Below are 23,028 nucleotides of genomic sequence, written 5' to 3'. Positions count from 1 at the left end.
ACTGTTATCAGGTCGCCTCCCCCTCGCCCGTCGTCTTTTCTCAGGACTAAACATGTCCAGTTTTTTAACCTTTCCCCACTGGTCGGGTTTTCTAAAACTTTATCATTTTTGTTGCTGTCCTCCGAATTCTCTCCAGTTTATCCCCATCTTTCCTGAAGTGTGGTGCCTAGAATTGGACACACTACTCCAACTGAGTAGAGCAGGACAAGTACCTCCCAGGTCTTCATCTGACACTCCTGTTAGTACATTTGTTAATACAGCAATGCTGGAGAGGTGGAAGAAACCGGGATTGTTTTTTTTCCTCTGTTGATTTTTATGGTTTTCAGAGGGTTCAAGAGGGATCAAGAGGATTTGGGGTTTCAAATGCTGGTCACTTGGGAGCTCCCTGAGCGTCCCCTTCTGGCAAAAGACACTTTTGCTTGGATTTTCTTCCAGAACTACTTCTGGCTTTCAGTAGTCTCATTCTCCCACTAGGTGTCGCCCTTCTGCCAACTGAGGAAAGCCTCTTCGGCACAGAACCTGCATTCTCTCCTGGGCAAGGCTGACCGTTCCAGCTTTTATCTGGAGGGCAAGCCAGGGGAAAGCAAAGCAGCTGACAGGTAGGAATGTGGGAGGGCCAGGGGTGCTCCCAGTTCACCCCACTCCAGATCTCTGCTGATGTTTAATTGTTCTGAGAACGCTGACGGTACCGATCTGCGATGGAGGTTGCAGCTGGCGCTGGGTGATAGTGTTCTACGTTAGTCTGTAATACAAGTTTATTCCACTAGTGGTGATGCCAATGCAGTAGTAAATAATTGATTATTGAGCTCTGTCTTGTGCTTGGTGCTGCACAAAGCCTGGCACGAGATATGGTCCTTGCACACTGAGCAGTTCTGTTGCAAACCAGTGTGGACATCACTTTATTTCAGGTACGCTGGGTTGTGTGCGGTTCTTCTTGGGGAGGTTCTGGTAAGGAGCCAAGCTTGGGCCTGTCTGTAGGGGGTCTGAATGTGTTGACGGAGGAGTTCCCGGTGCAGGGGGCAGCTTGGAAGAAGGTGCCAGTGTAATAAGGGTGATGCACAGGAGTGCTGGGAGGAGTCTCTATTGGTTGGCCCATGCCACATGACCTGGTCAAGGTTCCAAAGAAATGCCCCAGTCACATGCCAGGGCTCCATCTCCAGTGGGTACTATTACACCCGGGAAAAGAGCAAGAGGGGCCAAGAAGCCCTTTAGGAGATTGGCTGGGGTGGGAGGGGGACAAACAGGGAGAAATAAGAGCAGAAATGCAGGTGGGGCAGAACTGTGCAGGGCATCAGAGGGGAGACCAGGGAGACACTGTTACTGTGATGCCAAAGGGCTGGCAGGGGAAGCCAGCAAAGGGAGCTGAAGAGGGATATGATACTCTGAGTGGGAGGAGAGGAAGATGCAGCGCTTGCTCCCCAAGGCACATTAAATGCCATAGAAATTACGTCACCGCCGCGGTGTAGTCACCTCCGGGCTGGATGCTGGCGGACAGCACAGTACTGAGGGCCTGGGGGATGTTTGAGCCAGCCACAGTGAGGGAGACCCTTATGCTTGCAAAATGTGCTGCTGGATTTTTAACGTCCGGGCAGAACAGACAGGACCCTAGTTCCAGACAGTCTGAAAGACCTCGCACCTGCTTGGAATTCTGCCTAGCTGCCTCCAAAGGGTGAGTTACCCCTGAGGAGCTGGCTCCAGGAAGGCCTTGCAAACTTCATGCCTAGATTGCTAAAACCTCCATTCTGGGTGCATTGGAGAGCGGCAGAAACAGAACTCGGATTTGGAAGCGGCCGCTTGTTAACGTGAGCGCTGATTGGATTGGTCCGCTGTGGGTAGGAGGGTCTAATGAAGAGAGATGGGATGAAATGAAGGAAAGGAAAATCCAGGTGAATATCAGGGAAAACTTTGTAAGTGTGTGACCCGCTAGCCTATGGGGAAGTGAAGGGAGCACCATTGCTGGAGCCAATTGAAACAGGGTTGAACAAAGGCCTGGAGACAGTGGGCGGAGAGTGAGACAACCCTGCCTGGGCTCCTGAGGGATGGCCTTAGAGGGTCTAATGCTGCAGGTCTCTTCCATTTCTAATTTCCAGGAGTCTCCCCTTGGTTAAGATCAGGGTCTCCTCTGCCTTGAAACAGGAGAACCAAGGGGAAGTCCTTATTAGGTAGGAACAATTCAAGCACTTGCCTCAGGCTCCTTAGAGTGCAAGTTGGACTTAAACCTGTGACCCGGAGATGAAGGATCTGTCTGAAGCTTTAGGCCTCAGCCCTTTACTCCCAGTAGCTGAGATATTACACCTCCTTGCTCCAAGGGTGGTGGGTTCTTTGCTCCACACAGCAGTAACGTTCCCTCTGGCTCGGTCCCTTCTCCCCCCAGGAAAGCAGGTGCCCCGCCCCGGCGTTCCCTCAGCGTGGATGACATTGGCGCCCCTGACTTGGTGCGAACAGTCGGGCGGGTAGTAGAAGTCTTCCCGGATGGAACCAGCCAGCTGGAGCTGCAGCGCCCCCCACAGGGCACTTTTGGATTCCGTGTCTCCTCAGGGAATGGTCGACCTGACACAGGTACCTGCAGTGAATAGTCACGTGGGGCTTTATAGCAGCACCATCAAGTAGCTTTTATGGTTAGTTTCAGCTTCTTGAGACCTTAAAAATACCCCCCCTCTCAGCACCTGCTTAGTGCTGTTAGTCCCAGCCTGCCTGGTGTGTGTGCCCGGCTGAAAACTCTGGCTTGTCTCCCCTTTGGGGCTGCGGCACAGTTTGGAGAATGGCATGTGTTAATACACTACTGCTGGAAGGGAGCTGGACTTTTCCTGTGGTGTGTTACCCAGCTTGGACTGGGAGCAATTGACATTGCCGGGGTGGGGAGCAATGACACCGTGACCCCCCTGCAGCTTTATGGGACAAGAGGTGGAGAGAAGCCAGTCAGTCTGCTCAGTGCTCAGGGTCGCTGGCCCTGGCTGGGGGAGCCTGGACAAAGACGGCAGTGTGACCTACGGGCAGCCAGTCTCAGGCTTAGGAATGTTTTGGGTGGGAGCAAATTCCACAAGTGGGGCCTCTGTAGCAGCGCCCTACTTCTGGCGTCCCCTGAGCATCACCCCTGGGACATGGCAGCCCAGGGCAGTAGAGGTGGCTGCCTTAGCCTGCTGCAAGGAGTCTTGCACCTTCCTGTAAAGCAGCTGTTGCTGGCCCGTGTGGAACACTGGGCACGCACTGGATGGTCCCCTGGGCTGACTCAGCCTGGCAGTTCCTGGGCTGTCTGCTTGTCAGCAGAGTAGTGGAGCTCCCAAAACACCCCATCTAGACCTCTCATCCTTAACCTCCTCTGCTGGGATGGGGGAAAGCACCTGTGTCTGGGGCCAGCTGTCTATAAATCCCCATGGAGCCCTGGAGTGCCACCCTGGAAAGCAGCCCTCAGGCAGTAGCAGGCTCTGGGACCTCCACCAGTCTCAGGCTAGCCCTTTGCTATTGGAGTCCCCCTGCTAAATCTCTTCCCCATTCCAAATAGAGAAGAGCCCCCTGAAATGGGGAAGGCTCAGGGCCTGACTGAGTCCAGACATTCCAGGGTTCTTCCCGGCCGGGCTCCTGGCAGTGTTGCAGTGCATCTGGCTCCTGGCATCAGGTAGGTGGGCTCCAGGAGGAGGCCGGCATTTGATTTAACCAGCCTTGACTTTGGATACTATATTCCAGTAAGATGTTTAGTGAATTTATTGCCATGACAGTTCTGAAGCCCCGACTCCTCGGTTTATCCACAGAGCGGGTCCGGCGAGCAGCCCTGCCGGGTGCCTCAAGCCTGACCATCCTGGGCTCCGGGGGTAGCTCCTTCTGCACCGCTGCAGTCCTTGGCCTTTCAGCTGAGACTCAGAACAAGGATAGCCATTCAGAGCCCCCCGGGGGAAGAGAAGGAAAGATGGCTATTAAGGACTTGCATACACCCAATGGCTGAAGAGCTCTTTAAAGAGGGCCAGTGAGTCTCAGCCTGTTCTGCACCAGGACCCCTCTCCCATTGGGCAGGGTGGTCGTGACCCCCGGGCTCAGACCCCCTGACTATGGCGGAGTTCCCCTTACAGACTGGCGTGGGGCTGGGGCTGTGCGGATGTGAGTGCTGCGGGTGAATGCACTGCAGCTCTTGGCAGGCGCGGCGAGGATGTTTTCATGTTTTTCTTTTCCCATCTGTTGTGCGTGTGCTTTGCTGCTTGCTTCCCCCATCGTGTTGCACGTTTGATGTTTATTTGCACACGGGAGATGCCACATCCCCATACGGACAGTTAGGGACTCGGATCGGCACTTGCTGCAGTGTAGCAGCAAGGAATGGCCAACAGGTGGCCTGCAGGCAGGGATGGATGGCCAGTGATGGTCCTGCGGTCTGTGGCCTAAGCCCCTCTCAGCATCCCTGTCCTACCTTAGGAAATTAACATGAGGGCTTGCCTGGTGCTGGTAATGAGCGGTGGAGGTCTGTACCTTTGTCGCTGCTTCTAAATTCAGCCCAAATTACAGACACGGGGTTGTTTGGCGGCCGATGTGCAGTGAGTGGTGGCTGTGGTCCCATCGCTAGTAGACGTGTGTGATTTCAGAGATTTCAATGCCCCAACAGGCACCCTTATTGGCAGTGTTGCTTCAGAGGCCATCAATTGAGCGAGCATGAAAACTGAACCCCTCTCTGACTGCGAGTGCTCACCGTTGGAACAGTGTGGGCCAAAGGTTTTTAGTGAACTTGCAGCTTATCCAGATCCCTCTGTGGCTTGGTGCACCATGGGGTCTTGGATCGCTCCAGATCCTGGCCTCACAATCTGGCATGCTGTGAAATTTGGAGTGAACAGGAAGGTCAGAAATTCGAAGCAGCGGGGGTCAGTCGCATGTGCAGGGAATGTGTGCTCTGAGCAGATAGTTTATTTTTATTGTTGTGCTGGCCAAAGGTCCAAGTTGGGCCCCATTGTGCTGGCCCTAAATGTCTTACAAGCAGAAGAATATCCCTGTGTGCGCTGATTTGGTTTTCCACCTTAGTGAAATGCCACAGTGAGAATTTCCATTCTCCTAACTGGTCCGATCGCAGAGCTTTCCCAATCTGTCTTCCAGCATAACTCTAGATTTGCCTTAGTCCCCTGCTCTCTGAAGAGCTGGCCTGAAAACACCTGCCTGGTTCTGACTAGATGGAGACCAGAGAGTTGTACCCAATACTCACAAAGGAAGAGCAGCTAGGCCAAAGTGACCTAAGCAATGGTCTGTTTGCAGTGTGCAACATTAGCAACAGCAGGAGCTGAGAGGAAGGGTAGGAGTTGGTGCAGGGGTCCTAGTCCTAGGAAGCTGCACCTTACTCTCTGCATAACTGGGGCACTGAGTGGGCTCTCTATTTGCCTTGCAGGCATCTATGTCCAGGAGATGGCAGACACCAGCACAGCCAAGCTGTACGCAGGACTCCTTGGAGTGGGGGATGAGATCCTGGAGGTGAACGGTGCCAAGGTCACCGGGCTTGGCCTGGCCCACATCAGCGAATTGCTGTTATGGGCCGACACCCTGTCCATCCGAGTGCTCAAGCAGAGACCCACCAAGCGGTAGCATGGAGGAGGCCAGGGTCCTGCCTGGTTGCACCCAGGAAGCACGATGCTATGCAGTGTTCAGTGGCCTCGCTGAACAAGGATTGACCTGCATGTGGGTGAAGCCCCTGCTGCCTCATGGGGCGCTGCAGGGACACAGTCCTTGGTACGGAGCCCAACTCCCGCTGCTAGGAGATGCCTTTATGACCGGAAAGATACCTGATGCCACAGGCAGTGCTGTGTCTCCGTGTCGGGGACCTTTCTGTGCTAAATAGTGAGTGTGTGCAAAGTTGTGATGGACAACGCGGATCCCTGTCCGTGGCCAAGGGACTGTCAGGGCGATGTCTGCTTCACAGCCTCTGTCTCTGTTGAGCGGGCTGGTGCACCAAGCAGCTCATGCACGCTAGTCCAGGAGAAATAATGGGTGCTACTGCTCTGCCTGGGCTGCTCGGCTCCCCCGCGGTGAGTCTGCACCCAGACATGCTGAGTAGCATTCAGGGGCCAGACTTTCTGTGCAATATTTTGTTCCCCAACATTTGCCAGCTTGGGGCAGACGGGGGTCTTATTTTCTGCCCTCATCCACCACACAGTGACTGCCTGCAATGCGGGAACGATCCGTGACCTGCCAGCTAGGTCCCTGCTGTTCCCAGTGGCCAAACAGCAGGAGGCGCTGCCTGATCAGCGTATCCATCAGAGGCTCCCATGGTGGGGGCCTGGCAGCACCAGTGTCTTCAGCTCTGAGCGCCAGTCCGGCAGCTGTGCAGCAAGAGCCCACGGCTGCCGTGCAGCGCCGCCCTCTCGCCAGGTCTGCCTTTGTGCCCTGGGTGCAGTCAGTCCCTCTCCGGTTGCCTCATGTCACCGAGCCAAGAGCTTTCCCACTGGCTCCTTGGTGAAGGCCAATGTCATTCTTGGGCTAACTTATGCTGGCGAAATAAAGGGCGGGACATAGAGCCCAGGGACCTGCTGGATGTGCTGATGGGACCTGTTTGGCCTGGCGAGGGGCTCATTTAACCAGTGTTGGAAACCTCTGTATGTTCATCATTGTGTTTCTCTTAACTTATTAAAAATCTCTGATGGAAACTCTCCACACCCTGTACCTGAGTTATTGGAGCAGGTGTGAGAGTGGGGGACAGGGAACGGGCCTGTTAGTGTTTGCGGGCAGTGCTCTGAGGGTGGCCAGGTCAGGTCCATGCTTGCTGATGGGGTGCGGTGCCCTAAGAGGGGCATGTAGATAAATTGCGGGGGGAAGGTAGCTGGTGTTGATCGAGATACGCAGCGCTGGGAGGGATAAGGAGATGGGCAGGAGGGAGGAGCAGCCAGTCTCGGCATCTGTCAAAGAAAGCCATCCCACAGCTGGGGAGGGTCCCCGGTTCACAGGGTGGATGGGAGGCTGGGAGCCATAGATCTGGGGGAAGGGGAGCAGGACGGCTGAGTCTGGGTGCGAGGGCTGCAGTCCGGTTATGGGGCTGGAGCAGCAGGAAGGTTAAGTCACTTAAAGGGGGACGTGGTTGTGGGGTTAGTCTGTTTAGGGACAAGCAGACTTGCCTGCAGTGCCTCAGTGCTGTGCAGTAAGCTCCCTGTCAGAGGTTAGTCTGGCAACGTGACACGGTTAATGGTTAGAAACCAGAGTCCTACCGGAAGTGGGGCTGAGTTGGTGCAAGTCCCAGAGAAAGGCCGGATGACAGGCAGCTGGTCTGGCAGCTCAATGTGCCGTGTGGGGGGCAATGCAAGCTGGGGGCTTGGAGACCTCCCAGCCTGCTGAGCTCAAATGGGGGGGACACATCCTGCAAGGACCTTACCGGTGTTATTAGTCGTGTGTGGATGTGACGGTTCTGCTTGGGACACTAGAACCAACAAAATCTGGTCCCTGGGACCGCATAGGATGAGCCTTGGAAAGGCAGCCAGAGTGAAGAAAGGGCTCCGGTATACTATGAACTAATCTAATGGGATGCTGCTTAAAAGCAGGGCCAGAGGGATGGAGGAGCCAGCCCAGGAGAGGGAGCTGGTAGTGGAAAGCAAGGAAAGGAGAGGTTTGTAAGAGGATGCACAGGGAGGGACTTTTGCTGGTAAAGTGGAGGACTTGGAAAAAGGGGAAGTTCTAAGCAAATTGCTCATTTCAACCTTATCTCTGTCTCCCTCCCACCCCTGCCTCCAGCACCCTCTGCACGGGGAGCATGATCCGTCTGATATACACGCTCTGGCTCTCTTAGGACTTCCTCGGCCTTCACTCTCCTCATCACGTCTGGGGCCTTCGCTCTCCCAGGAGGTCACTTTTGCCCCTCCTCACTGCCAGTGGTTTTAACTAACCTTGTTATTGGGGAGCAGGAAACACTGCCAGACTGAACAGCTGGGTCCAGCCCTCCCCACCCCCCTTTCAGCACCTGCTTAGTGCTGTTAGTCCCAGCCTGCCTGGTGTGTGTGCCCGGCTGAAAACCCTGGCTTGTCTCCCCTTTGGGGCTGCAGCACAGCTTTGAGAATGGCATGTGTTAATACACTACTGCTGGAAGGGAGCTGGGCTTTTCCTGTGGTGTGTCGTACACACCGACAATGTTCGGTGCCTGTGTATGTTACCCAGCTTGGACTGGGAGCAATTGAGATTCCTGGGGTGGAGAGCAAAGACACTGTGACCCCCTGCAGCTTTATGGGACAAGAGGTGGAGAGAAGCCAGTCAGTCTGTCCACGTTCCAGTTGCCAGGTAACCCCTTTCCCTGTGGCAGAGGGGAGGGGACATGATGCTTTTGCTTCAGGAGGGCAGTTCACCCCGGGCCCAGATTGATAATGGCTGAAACATGTTACCACGGGCTGGCTGGTTTGTGGGCTCGGCCAGTTCATACTGCACAAGCTTCCCCATCACACCTCCATTGCCACAACTCGCCTCAGGGAGAAAGGCCAACAATGGGCTGAGCCTGGGTGCCGCACTCCCCTCTTCACCCTGGATGTTGCCTGTCCGGGTCAGGGCTGAAGCCCCGGGCGGGGCGGGGGCGGGGGGGAGGAGGGCTTGTGCTGCTCTGTAGCTGAGTGCGGGGCCCAGCTGATCTGGCATCTTTGCTGAATGTATGTATTAAATAACTAATAAAACCAATGGCAAAACAGTGCCTGCAGCTCCCCTCTGCTCCCACCACAGAGGAGGCAGTAAGAGCCATTCATCTCTGCCCTCCAAAAAATTATGATTAGCACAAGGGAGACGGCCATCAGAGGTCACAGCCGGATGTCGGTGGGTGGCAGATGGATAGCCCCGGGCTCCAGGTGCTGCCTCTTGAAAGGAAACACTATGTGGCTCTTTATCTATAGAGGGCCGCCTGATTTAACCCTAACGCTCCCTCCACTGGTGAGCTGAACTGAGTGGTTTATGCAGGCAGCCATTCTGGCTTCTGTGTGGTAACAGCTGCTCGGCCATGTGTCCTCACAGCTGTGCTTTCCCAGCCTGGTCAATTGGTTTTAGGTGACCTGCAAAGGGAAATATTTTAAAATGGGGTTTGTGCCTCTTTCGTTGCATCTAGATTTCCGCCCCTCAGGAACAACAGGGAGGCAGTGTCTGGATTTTTTGCTGGAGGTCCAGTACGGGAGAGCTGGGTAGAGGGGATGAATTGTTAACAGTGATGTCCTTTTCCTAGAGGCTGGACACCCCTCTCAATTGCTCAGCTTTCGTCTGTGCTGACGTTGTGAACCCCACCGAGTCTCTAGCCCTTCTCACCATTCCAGGGATGGAAAGCCCTGACTTTCTGATACCACCACCCCTCTTTTAGGGAGGAAAAACCCTTTCATGCTTGCTTTATCCCTCGCAAAGAAGGGCACGATGAGCCCATTTCTTTTTCCATTGCAGGTCACCTTTCCAGGGGCTGCCAGTCTCACCTGTGAGAGGATGGCGGGAACCCAGGTGCAGAGTCACTGGAATGGCAAGCAAGCTAAGGTCTCATTATGAGGAGTGCTGAGCTACACGTAGGGGGCACCAGGGTGCCCTGCTTCAGCACAGCAGAGCCTCAGCTTCGCTGACATGTCAATAGGCACTCAGGGGTAAAACATGCAGCCTGCCTCAAGTGCTTATAACTGAGGAGTGGAACATCCTTCACTAGCCACTGGCACGGGCTAGTTGAGGTTGGTTAATGCCAGGTTTATTTTGGCACAGGCTGATCGCCACTCTAGTGAATATATGTCGGAGAGAGAGCTGGCTGCGACGTGTCCCATAAGTAAACCCTGCGGGTGCTCTCCATACATGTGAAGGCAACCCGCGCTCTGATGGGAAAGCTAGTCAAAGCCAGCAGGAGCGCAGTTCTGGATTTGTTCCAGCCTGCAGACATCCCAGACAGCCCTGCGGGGGGAGAGCATGGGAAGAACAGGAACATCATCTCCCCTGTTCTCTTCCCTTATGGAAAGGAGAAGAAGCCTGGGTGGTTGTGTGTGAGCAGCAGCTACCGAGGTCTGTCCTACACACACACAGGAAGCTCTGTAAGCTACGTTGGGCCAAAGGGCCAGTGCTGACAGCCCCCTGCAAAGATACTGTTACCTAGCACTTAAGTCAAACTTTATGCTTTCAAAGTGCTGCCCAGACATCCCTGGGAGGCGGTGTAAGTATGGCTGCTTGTAACGAGCAGATGAGGAAAGTGGGACACTGAGGCGAAGCGATTTGCCTGGGACTATCCAGGATGGCAGTGGCAGAGTGAAGATTAGAAGTCAGCTGTTCCTGGTTCCCAGCCCTGTGCTCAGTGCACCGGGCCATGCTGCCCCTCCACTGTCTCAGTGCACTTTGGAAGTGCCAGTGACCCCATTAGAGACTCGTCATGGAGCCCAATGCAGCAGGGCTGGATGCCAAGCCCCACTTAGCAGCTGGGGCCGAAGGGAGCCTCAAGTGGGAGTACGCAGGGTCCTCCCTGAGCAGGCCGGCTAATCCCGTGGGAAGCAGAGGAGTCCGAGGCTGCTGGGGCGGGGGGTGCAATGATTTGGACACCGTGCTGCGCCGATGGTGCATGGGTACCATGGGGACAAGCGCAGTACAACCAGAGAGGTGTGTGTGTCTGTATGTGTGTGTGTGTGGGGAAGGCTCAGCCCAGGCACAGACAAAGTGACTGGCCGGAGGCTGTTGTCTCTCCCAGCAGCAGACGGGGCATCAGCCCCCTCCCCGCTGACTGTGACTGCTCCCCTCTGCCAGCCCTCTTATGATTGGAGCTCTTCTTGCGGTGCTCTAGAAAACAGGCCCCTGTAGACTCTGCTCTGTGCCAGCTTTCCATGCAGCCCCAAGCAGCCTGGGCACAGCTGGCATCTTCCTGCCTCCATGGCAGCTGGAGAGAACCAGTTCAGTTCAAGCACCCCCCCACACACCGCCTCTGTTGCTCCGGAGGCAGGAGGGCCCCCTGCGGCAGCAGCAAGCCACTGTGCCCCACTCACACCCACTGCAGGCCCCAAACGGCTCTGGGCTAGCAGCCAAGGAACGAAGACACCTGCCCAGCTACAGCTCTTCCAGCCGCCTTCCTTTCGCCCAGCGCCGCCCCCGCTCCTTGGATGAGTAATTCGGCTTTTGTTCTCCATCCCCCAGAGAGTTTATATTTCAATGCTAATGATCCCAGGGTGTCTGGACAGATTGCCTGGCTGTTCTTCACCCGGGGGGAGGGATCTTGGCTGCTTGCAGAGCTTTTCTTCTAAAGAAAGCGCCTGTGAAGTATAACAAATAACCTCCGCCTCTCTCTCAAGCAGCATCATGCTGCTACAAAATCCCCAGCCAGAGGGGGCCACCCCCTTCAAATGCCACCTCTGGGGCGAATCTGAAACTGGTCTTTAGAAAAGAAAGCAACTGAAAGAAAAACAAAATACTAGCAAGCAAATCAGATTAGCTGCAGTTTAAAAATACTAACCCAAATAAAGGCCCTGTGAGTGGCAGGCTGGAGCCATTCTCTGTGTGGGAGAGATCACAGCAGTTCTGGAAAACTATTTCTTCAAGCCTGTACTGTGTCCCCTTCCTTCGCCATTCCTCCTTGTAGAACGCAGCACCGGGCCAGAGATCGTTTGCACGGTAGAGACGAGATTCTGATCACTACATCTAATTACACAGCAAAGCAAATTATTGCAAGTGCTGGTGTCTTGATGGCACCAATATTGCCAACCCCAGATGTTTAGAAATCATTGGATTTTTTTAAAAAAAGTTCTACATTGTTTTGATTTGCCTTCTATATTTTGAACCTTTCGATTTCATGACGTCAAGCTTTTGTCTTCAGCTGCGAGGGCTAGAAAAATCCTTATGCTGAGATTCTCCTGTCATAACTAACGCCAAGAGCTGGGGCTTTAATAGCACCACCAAAAAGCGTGAGACTGGTGCTAAAATTAAGAGTTGGCAACACTGATAATAAACAGGAACCTGCCTCTTGATGCAAAGTAAGACTGAGAATGCTGACTTCCCCTTAGAAAGCACTGGGCAGTGTAAGTTCCATTGTTCTGAAAAACAAAACCACGGTTGCCTCCAAGGGACACGATCAGCCTAAATGTGCCCCAAAATCTAGGCCTGAGGAAGGGCTAACAGCAGCTTTTATTCAAAACACGTCAATGCCATGGGAATTCTTTTAAAATTATCCTCAGCAGAGTTTGCACCCCAGACATTACAGCATGGGGCCAGCACATGTAAATTGGTGACCAGTGTGACCTCACTTGCTAAGCTGGACCCCAAAAAGCAAAGGGCATTAAACACTGAAAAGTAAATTAGAATGTAAAGAATCTCACTCTTGGTTTGGGGGTGTAAATTGACTTGTCACCATTTCGGGCACTGGGTGCTAGACTGGGGCCCAAACCCCTAGATACAAACACCTTTCCCCCCTTTACTGAACGTTCAGGTCTGGATCTGGATCCTGACTTAGCCTCAGGCCCATCTCTAGCAAACTCTCTAGTTGCTGGGGGAGAATCTCCAGCTCCTGCTGCTGGTGGACAGAGGGCAGCTCTCCAGCCCGTTCCCTGATGTGATTCCTCACTACGTTCACCAGCTCACCTGGAAGTGGTGTGGCTTGGCGGTTCCTCTGCTCTGGGTTCCATGCTCCGCAGCTGGGAGCCGGTCATGCTGTTGGAATCAAGGTAATCAAAGTAAAAGTCGAGAGCATTTTTAAGGCTGTCACAGCGAATGTGAACAGGGCCCTATATGGTAAAGTGGGAGACACGCAAAAAGAGAAATTCACTAACATGATCTCTTCTGCCTCTCGTCAGGACTGACAGCTTATAACCATACTGTGATTGTGCAGTGCGCTCAGTGATCTATGTAGTCCTCCACCTTCACTACTCCTGTGTAAAATGCCCACCCCATCCCTGTGTCGGAGCGAGCCACAAGCAGGCATCTGTCTCTGTGTTAGTTTCACTGGAGTTTCTTTCATCAGGCTTCCCTTCATCAGGTGGGAAGTGAAGAGGAAGACGCATAAGTTTGTGGTGCGATGGCTGACTCGGCAGGAAGATATGTCACCTACTATTGGATAGGCTGGACAAGGTGAGATCGGTTCCGTAACCATGGGTTGGAGAGGCTGGTGGGGACAAGTGGCCCTAATTCCAACAGAAGGCCACATGAACCAGGTAATGTGAGAGCCAAATGCTGGGCCATCCCCCCCACTACACCAAATTCTGCCCTCAGATAGCTGTTGTCCTTTCATCCACTGTAATAGGGACCATGGCTGTGTCAGAGGGTGGAAGAGAAACATCTGCTTCTGGCACAAAGCAGCATGCACATCACTGCACCTTTGCGCTCATCCCAGAAAGCCTACGATTGCTCCAGCTAGCTCCTGGGGTGCTTGTGCTCTGGGCGTTAAAGCGAAAAATGGAAAGACCCAGACATAACCTACTTTCTTCACCTTAATTCTTTTTGTCTCCCCACTGTGGGAGGAAGCCAGCAGTGGCAGCATTAGGGATCCTACAGTGACAAACTAGCATACGTGCTCAGTGAGGAAATGCTTCAGTTTTGAATTTCTAAGCTAGGCTATGGCTGCTGCTAAGGGATCAATGCACTGCCCTCTCTCTACTTAGTGGTCACAACCAGACTTGTGGGTTTTTCAGGGGAGAGGGCTGTGATGGCATAATCCCTTCTTCTCCTGCCTTTTGCCCTCCACCGGAGCTCTGTCTTTGAGGGGAGGCTGCTAGCTTCTTCCCGAGCAGCAGAACCTTTGACAGGAGTTGCTGACACCTCTCATCTCCCCTCAGCAGTGTTTTCCATAGGAGACCTGGCACTATGCTCCCCCCATCCCAGCATACTAGCACCTGCTCACAGATAGCCGGTTTGGCAATACCCCACTTGGCAAAGACCTCGCTGCAATTTTGGAAAAGGTCAACTGGCTCCAACGGGCAGGAAATAACTTCCCCACTATTTCAGTTTCAGGCTGTTTGGCAATTGGTCACTTGGATTGCGATGCTGCCAATGGGACTGTAAGATCCCCAGGGCAAAGTGTGTACCAGGCCCATACGTGGAGACACCATCATCTCCATGGACTCGAGCAAGGAAAGTGGAGGTAAAACGAACTATTGCTGGGCCAGGCCATTTGCAGCAACCACTTAGCACAAACTCTGCAGGCAGAATCTCTCCATCCAGCAGGCTTTGGGGAAGTGTTCAACTTCTTTAAATGACCAACTGTTTTGACAGAGGGAAATGAGATGATTCAGGGGATTAGTAATGGGAAACGGAGCATTTCTCCTGGGAGGTGGCTTGCTGAAATACAAACTAGTTTAGTAGCTGCCCAAAGCTGGTGCCATCCATTGACATTGTGACGACCGACGTGAGGTGAACGGGAGGGCTTACTGCCAGCGTTAGCCAGATCTCCACATCGGTATTAGCTCCTTTGGTAGCACTGTGACGAAGTGGGGGGTTTTCTTGTTTTCTGTGGAGTTTCAATGGTTTGCATGCAGAGGGGGTGGGACTCAGTTTCCCTGGGTGGTACTGGTTTAACGAGGTGAGGGGAGAGGGAGTGTGTTTTGCAGAGGACCGGAGAGAGGACGTGGGGACCCAGACGGTGGCCGGGAGGATGGATACCCCAGCGACCAGTGACCTGGCGACCTGGTGACCCAGAGGCCCAGCTGAGGAGACGCAGCCGGTTCTGGCCAGTGGGAGGACAATGGGCTGCAGAGTGAGGACCCAGTGACCTAACCAACCGGTTCCAGCCAGAGGGAGAAGCAGGAGAGGAGGCCCCGGTTTACGACCCTGTTTACCTGGAGGGAAGACAATGGACAGAGGCGGGGCCTGGCGCCGGTGATCTGAGATGCCCAGCCGGGAGCAGGGGGGCTCCGGGCTGGAGAGGGGAAGCAGGCAGAGCCCACCGGGATGCAGAGAGACTGGGATGTGCTGGGCTGAGGGAGGCCAGGCCTGAGGGTCAGAGAGGTTCCTGTGCTGTGTTCAACTCTCAATAAACCCTTCTGTTTCATGCTGGCTGAGAGTCACTCTGGTCTAGAGAACAGGGTTGCATCAACCCCTTCGGGGGTGGAGGCCCCGGGGGTCCAGAGCGCGTGGACTCCCTGAGGGGGCCCACGGCAGAGACAGACGTGCTAAGGCTCAGAGAGGTGCGGATCCAGGAGGTGGAGGGGCCGGACCCTGAGATAGAGTGGACCCCCGAGAAGGGCTGTCTCACTAAAAGGGGCACCCCCCCACGGACCGCACGGGGCCAAGAGTGGGCACGATCTGTGAGTCCGTGACAAGCACTCCCAGCCCAAGCCACAGGCTTTTGGGCCCGGAGATTGCACTGTTCCGTCAGACCTAGAGGCGGGCGCTCCATGTCAGAGCAGAGGCCCTGTATAGGAAGGCTTCTCTCTGTTTATTCATGTGCATGTGTGGTCCCCTTCACTATAGGCCCTGAGCCTGCATTGCTCCTGCCAGTGCTGCATCTGTTGTGTGAATGGAGGATTCCAGTTGTCAGGGAGAGCAAGGTGGCACTTTCCACGGGCAATTAATTCACTTGTTTAAAAAACTAGCTGCTACTTGACACGGTCAAAATTGAGCCCGTTGGCTGCACTTGCTGTGGCAGGGCCATTTTATCCAAGCTCCTGCCTACTTGATCCAAATAATCAGTGGAAACAGCTTGCCCAGCAAACAGGAACTGGCACAAGTATCCTCGGACAGGGAAAGTGTGGTGCCAGCTCTCGCATTCACTAGCTGGAAATCCTAGGCCTACAGGGATCTCAGGGAACTACATTCCATCCTCAGTACCCATGTAAAGGAAGCAAGAGATGCCTTCGTTTTGCTGGTTACTCCAGTGCCTGGCTATGGCAGTCCCCACTCTTCACTGCTGATGTAGCTACAATGGCAGACTGGAGCAGTGCTCAAGCACTGGGGATCTGGAAGGCAAAGGAGACCAGCCCCAGGAATGGCGCTCCTACATCCTTGGCGTGTAAGTGTGTGTGTGTGTGTGTGTAATTAGGTGGCAAAAGGGCATTTGCCAAATGTAGGGCTGCGGTAGACACTTGGGTTATGTCTACACTGTATTAAAACACCCATGGCTGGCCCATGTCAGCTGACTCAGGCTGGAACCTGGGCTCTGGGACCCCAGGGGGGTCCCAGAGCCATGACTCCAGCCCAGATGTCTACGCTGCAATTTTATAGCCCTGCAGTCTGAGCCTGAGTCAGCTGACACAGGCCAGCTGTCAGTGTTTTTAGTGCAGTGTAGACATACCCTTGGTTTCTGTCCTTGCGGTTTGGCAGTAGTACAGGGAAAGGGCAAGCAGTGCCCCTGCCTTTGGCTCCTGCTGCTTAATTCATGGCCACTCACTAATAAGAACATGGCTGAGGCACCTGATCTTGCATCTATTAGCAGGACCTTGCTGGCTGACTCAGCTGGCCATGCCCGTGTAGGCTCAGCTTTGTCTAATTGCTTATTGGGGCTGATTAGCTGCCATTGAGAGGTGGTATTAGGGTTGGTAAAACAGATGCACTGTTTTCAGGTGTGTAGCTTTTGTGAAGTAAGGCTTGTGGTGGAAACTGGTGAAGAGCAGAAAGGCTGTCCTGTGGAAAGTTCTCAGTATGAGGGCAGACATCCTATTGCTGGTGATCATATACTTCAATGTCTGTGCTCAGCCAATTCTTCATCTATTGTGAATCATAGGGGTGGTGTTGGCTTCTTAAACTGATCATTGCAGGTTGTGTCAATTAGTCAGGGATTTCAATACTCCCTACCCAGAAAGGGCACAGATGAAAGCAACTCCTGTGCTCTACAGGGTCATGGTAATATACCAACAATGCTGTATGTGCTTGAAAATCATTTCCTCTTTGGGGAGGGTTTGTGGGGTGGCCTACGCTGCCAAACCATTCACCCAAACAAATGGGGGGAAAAAATCGATGAGACAGGTGTTCAGCGACTCTCCACTTTAATACTGTAGAAGGATGAAGGATTCTTTGCATAACCGTAACATGATTCCAACAGCAGAAGTAAACAGTTGTTGATATTTTAGAGTAACACCATTTCCTTCGACGGCTACTGCAGCTCATTATTTGAAATGTTTCTCACAGGCTTTACACTATTGCCCAGTGTCCTTACTCTCCAACAGCTACTACTAAGCTGTGACTTATCACATTTTGTTTCGTGGGAACAGTTGCCGTGGTGTAATCACATTGTACTCCACAGGAATGAACTGCTGTCAATCCTCACCGAATATTTCAGGGGAAAACAGACAGCAGGATCTCCACCCAGGCACAGACCAGCTGCTTTCCTGTGCTGCAGCAACACAGCATATGGATCATGAGTGCTAAAACATGTATACACATGGGTAAAGAATCATCAGAAGAGACAACTGTAAGTTTTCCAGGACTAGCTTTGCCTCCCACTCCACTGCTGTCCCCTTGAGTCTTGACCCTTATGTTCCTTAGTGGCAACTGGCTTCTAGAACATAAGGGGAAACTGCTTTTTCCCTGACTGTATCTATTTAAATAACTTTTCTACATAATTAATTACCAAACTCACTCCCCATTAAAGCTGAGTTCATAACTTCACACTAAAACAGATTTGATTTTTTGCATAGCCAAATCCTTATATCTCCCCTTCCCTCAGCTAACAGTCAGCACACCAGAGTTCACAACACAATCACTTCAACCCCAAGCAAATATTCCAGAGCTGTTTTTTCCACTCATGCCTGTGTTGCTCCCAGATCAGAGTAGCAGTTCTACTGTCATCTAAAACACTCAATGGAATAGCAGCAGAGGTTTGGTAATAGATTACTGCAATCTTTGCTCCCCCGCTGAGGACAGTAAGACGGAAAGAGTAAAGGAATGTTACTTCTGCATTCTGGTAAGTCAGAGCTTTTTACAGAATCCCCCCAGATGCATTGTCTTTATGAGCATCACCATGGAGAGCAGCCAGTGCATCCAAACGGAACAAGCAGCTGCTGCACTCTGGCAGCATTAGCATAGGACAGTGCTGTTAGAGCTCCCTGCTGCATTTAAATACTGAAACAATGGAACAGTGTTTTGGATGAATGACTGTTAGTCAGCTGCCCATCCATTGCTTGTTTTTTCTGTTTGTTGTCAGGTGCACTGCTTTGCACTGCACCGGCTGTATCTGAGCCTGGGAGGGGAAGTGAAGCAGTTAAGAAGGGATTCCCAAACCTTAGTCCACGTAGCATGTTACATAGGTGGACTTGCTTGTGCGAAGGCGGGGTACTGTGGGAGATGAGTTCATTTTCTGGATATAAAGCTCTGAGTTTTTCCATAGTGCTGTGGAATAATCCAAACATTTGGTCCTGCAGCATCGGTTTGGTATACCTAGCCCCCCTGAACTGTACTTGCCAGGCCTGCTTACTGTACACTGTAGGGTTTTTACTGTACCATGATTCCAGGGTCATCATGGGGATGAAGGAGAGGGTAGGTTTTGCCTCCTCTTGGAGGGGAAAGAGAAAGCTGATGATAATCTCAACCTCCACTACATGACAGGTGGTTTGTTGTCTATCAATATTTTGAGGTCACTCAACTACTTTGGCTCGAGGACTCTTCTGGGGCTAGCACTAGTACTAACCATATTGGTAGCACTAGGCCCTTGACTGCTGTGGTCAAGCCTCCATCAGTCTATTCCTACTTAACACACACAAGACTGTAGGGGCTGAATCAATGTTTTACTATACGCTTTAATTTGGCACAAGACCTAGCAGAGTTGTGGTAGAAGCCTGTGAGTTACAACAGTCTTCAATCCAAATCGACACTTTTAGCAAAACAACTTTCTAGGGCTGAAATAATCCATCACCCCCATGTTCCTAGACTAGGGTTTCTTCACCGATGGAAAAGTATTTGTGCTCTTCTATTGCTCCTTTGGAATGAATCAGAAAGACAGCTACAAAGTGCCACCTTCCCCAAACCATTTTTTGCTTTTACATCAGAAAAATCAAGGCTTGCCTTCCCTCTTTTTGCTGGAAACTGTTAGTGAGACATGCTTGAACCCTGAACTGTAGTGAGAGACTGTTTAAGACATCTCACCACCCCTTTTTTTAACCTGAAGGGTGCAGTTAAAGTTTCAGCTTTGTGCAAAGATCTTTCTATAGTAAACAGGGAAGATCTGCTAATCCTGAAGTAAAGATGAGCAGAGTTCCTTTAAAGTTATGTGGCTGTACGCTGCAACAGGCCCCACCACCATGCTGTTATCCCCTTTATAAAACAAGCTGCAACACAGCCACAGTAAACTAGTGCATTAAGGCAGCAGTTCTCAAAGCATGTCTGCTATGCAGAGCTTTTTAATGCAAGTTAAAGTTTAGATAATAGCATAAATATCTAATACTGCTGGACAGTCACTGGACTGTGATTCTCTTGGTACTTGTGAGATTGCTCTCTCAATAATGAATGACAGGGCAGAAGCCACCATGGAACAAGATTACATGGAACTGAAGTATGGTCATGGAGGGGAAAAAAATAGGGAAAGGGAGACTCATCCACCATCTCCTTACCAACCACCTGCAACACCACTCACTGGGCTTCTAGACAATTCACATGTGTACATTGCAAGTACTGTGCTATACACCTCCCAAGCCCACTTAGTGTGGGATGCATATAGCAGAGTACAAATCTGCATTTAACTCATTGCACTCATGGACTACTAGGTCTCAGATGATCGAGTAGTTCCTTTAAAAACCTGTATGGAGGGAGGAACAGGAGGGGCTAGTAGGGTCATGGGAAGTACAATATATCCTCCCCTGCCCATGAGAGAATGCAGTAAGTGGCTCCCCCTATAAACAGCATTACTAAAAGGCAATTTTTGGCAGCCTGCCACTAACCTGAAGAAAGGAAAATAGCAGATGGACTCGGAGCACAGTACCCACCTCTCTATGACAATGTGGAGCACAACAATGAAATGTCACTGTCCCAAAGTTAAAACAAATATAAAATTGGAGATGACTGTCTAGTTCCTCTTTGAGGAAAGTTCAATTACAACACAACCAGCAGTTTTAACAGCTCTTCTGAATGGAGGAAGAACAGCAACTTTTACAGTATGAAAATAAGCCACAGCTAGCCATTTTAGATTCCGCAGTGATCAAGTATAACAGATCTTTCACAGTGCTCAACCATAAGGGATGGTCAAAAAAAGCTTCCTCAGAGGCCACCTAGCTCCACTACAGCATTAAGACGTCAAACTCTACAGACAGCTATCTGCAACCTCTTCATTACAGCTTAGTGTGGACTGTATAAATGTTCCAACTGCCCAGGCTTGCCACACCAAGATGAAAATATCACATTGTTAATTTGATCCAGATTCTGTACAGGGATCTTTCTCAGAGTTCAAAAAGTGCTACATTTTGATTAACGCTGTGTACCAGTCTGGAATATGTTCACAGAAGCAGTCTCTAGCTTCTCCAAGCTTTAGAGACAGTCTGAACTTTCAAATGTAATATTGTACCAGACTCTCTCTCTATATATATTTACACTTCTAACAAAGGATTATCAAAAAACCCACCATTTAACTATTTCCAGTAGCTGAATTCATTTGGTGATGCCACAGTCCATTATTTATGACATAATTAAATGAAAAGGCAACAGGAGCAAGCAGATTTACAAGGAGAATAGGACTAAAGACACTGAATTTGCTAGCTAGCAGCACCATCTAGACAGACATACTTAAGCACAGCAGTTTAATAGGCTTCTGGTAACATGTTATAGTCCAAAATTTCCTTAAGTGTAGGAGCAGTTCTGTACAACTCATTTAATTAAGAATTCTTGGAGAGAACACAACACAGCATATTGTAATGTAAGTGGGGAACTGCGTGTGCAACTACCAGTGAAAAATGTCTCTTCCCACATTCTACAATGAACAACTAGCACTGAGCCCTACACTGAAATTACAGTATCAGGAAGTTAAATAGAATTAGAAGTGGGAAATCTTCCTTCCTCTACTGAAAATGGTTCCTCTGGTTTTTATATCTAGGCTCAAGTTTTCTGACGTGTCTAAAGTTAGTCATTTCACAGGATGCTGTTCCAAACATAAAACAAACAGGTTAGTATATTCTCCAGTGACAAGACACAGCAGCAGTGGGTGCACATACCCAAATCCCCTTTGTAACAGCAACACTGAAGTGCCAAGCATTGAAAGGTACAGTGTCAGATCCACACAGATTCCTGTTAAACCTAATGGGAGTTACATAGTTAGCTTCCTGGATCTCCAACTGAAAAGTTACTCTTGAAGAGATATTAAATGCAAGTGTGATTATAATGGACCAAGTCTACTTATACTCTTGCTGTGCATATTGGAAGCTAACAGCTCCTAGAGGAAGCAAAGCATGTATTTAACACACCAATGATAAATTTAACTTATTTCTGACAAACTAAATCAAGGAATATTTCAGGGCTTGTCTACAGTTTCCAAGTGGGTTAAACTAAACAGCAACAAGGCATTCTTGTTCCAGAATAAGGGTTGACCCACAGAGTTATTCAGAAACAGCTACTGTGCTTTAAATTTGCAATCTATCTTAATCTGTATTAACTTTCTAGTATAGACAAACCCTCAGTTAAAGGTGATCTGCAAATTTTTTTTTTTAAATATAGAAGGCCTGTATGGCAAATGCTACCCAAAATAGAGATAAGGGCACATTGGTTTGTTTAATGTCCCATTTAAGGGTGAAAGACTGTCATCCAAAAGTTAGGGGCAGTTATCCCTAATCCTGCAGGAGCTAGAAAGCATATAGTACACGCTTACTTTCCATGTTACAACGTAAGTGTTTTGTGTACAAATTCAATTTTCTTTACATAGGCGGGTTATTATAATTTAGTCTGAGAGCCACAATATTGCCATGCAGAAGCAAGTTTAGTTAGGATTAAAGTCTATTTCAGTGTTTAACAAAGAAATATCTCATTAAAGCTGAAATTTCACTTTCAAGGGTATCCTGAGGAAGGATAGTTTTAGCTATCAAGATTTGCTATGTATGGGCACTAACTAACTCCCAATTTTTGGCCTGGAAAGGGCAATTCTTTTTTAAAAGAAAAGCCTGGTTGCCTTAAACTTTTCTAAATTAATCTGAGTCAGAAGGCCAGGAGCAGCAATTTAAAGAAAAAAAAAAAGGGGGGGGGGGGCTTTTAAATTAATTTTGCAGTATAAAACAGCTATTTGGATTTATTTATCCCCACACCTATGCTGCCAGGTTGAGCCCTTCTAGACCAAGTTTTGGTACTGACAGCTTTTAGCAACACTTAAATAAAACAGTGACTCATTAAGTCTAATTTCCAATGCACTGTGACAAAACTAGACTCAAATAACAATGTTGTGAAACAAAACTGAAGTGCCAGGCAATTCAAAGGTAATGTAAGGATTGGGGAAATAATGATAAACTGGAGTCTCTCCCTTAACTTTGCATTTTCTGGCTTTTTGTTTGTCACAACAGTGCTTCACATTTCTAAAAAATACTGGGTCAGGAAAAATTAAGACATCCTATTTTTTTGTGTGTTAGTATACATTTAGGGTACAAGCTCCGGGCCATATTCTACCCTGTGCATGTATAAATTAGTCAATGGATGTGACATATCCAAGGAGAGAATATGGCCCATATCATTAATATTAAATACCTTTGAAGTTTATTTATCAAAATATTGTATGTTATTTTAAAACTTGACAAATCACTTGCCAAACGGTAACAGCAGTTAAACAGAGGCAGTCATTCAGTTACACAACAGCAAAAAGCACACTCAGTGGGCTTGAGGCTTGTATAATCAAGATTTAAAGAGTTTTAGAAAACGTTTACCCTCAGCCTAGAGTTTATCAACTTTTGGCTTACAGTGCAGTAAAACAAGTTAAAGCGCTGCAGTTAACTGCAGCTGCCTCAGGCAGGGCAGCACAGTCTTTGTAGTTCACAAATACACAGTATGTAAGATTCTGCTGAGATGTCCGGCAAGTTTGTTTTGCTCATGATTCTTTCTAACATGTCCAAGCTACCTACTTAACTGTGTAAGGTCAAATCAATACTGCTGTTATGAGACCAGTCTAGCACAGTGCCAGTAGCCTGTTAGATACAGACTCAAGTTCACATTAGATTTCATGTCAGCAGTTATGAGCCATATCTCCCCTTTTATTAATCCCATAGGGTCCAAGACCTTGCTGCTCCT

General features: G+C 50.3%; 1 protein-coding gene across 1 annotated transcript in view; it reads left to right on the top strand.

The window, feature by feature from the left end:
- Window positions 1-5,550, top strand: part of KIAA1614 (KIAA1614 ortholog) — a 35,216-nt gene extending 29,666 nt beyond the window's left edge. The window contains 3 exon segments of the mRNA XM_065410158.1: window positions 475-599; window positions 2,375-2,559; window positions 5,357-5,550. Of these exon segments, the coding sequence (XP_065266230.1) occupies window positions 475-599; window positions 2,375-2,559; window positions 5,357-5,550 (504 nt within the window).
- The last annotated feature ends 17,478 nt before the right edge of the window (window positions 5,551-23,028 follow it).

This window comes from Emys orbicularis, chromosome 8 (genome assembly GCF_028017835.1).
Source record: "Emys orbicularis isolate rEmyOrb1 chromosome 8, rEmyOrb1.hap1, whole genome shotgun sequence".
Taxonomy (NCBI): domain Eukaryota; kingdom Metazoa; phylum Chordata; order Testudines; family Emydidae; genus Emys; species Emys orbicularis.
Note: the sequence above shows the minus strand (reverse complement) of the source record. Positions and strands in the feature narration are given on the sequence as shown.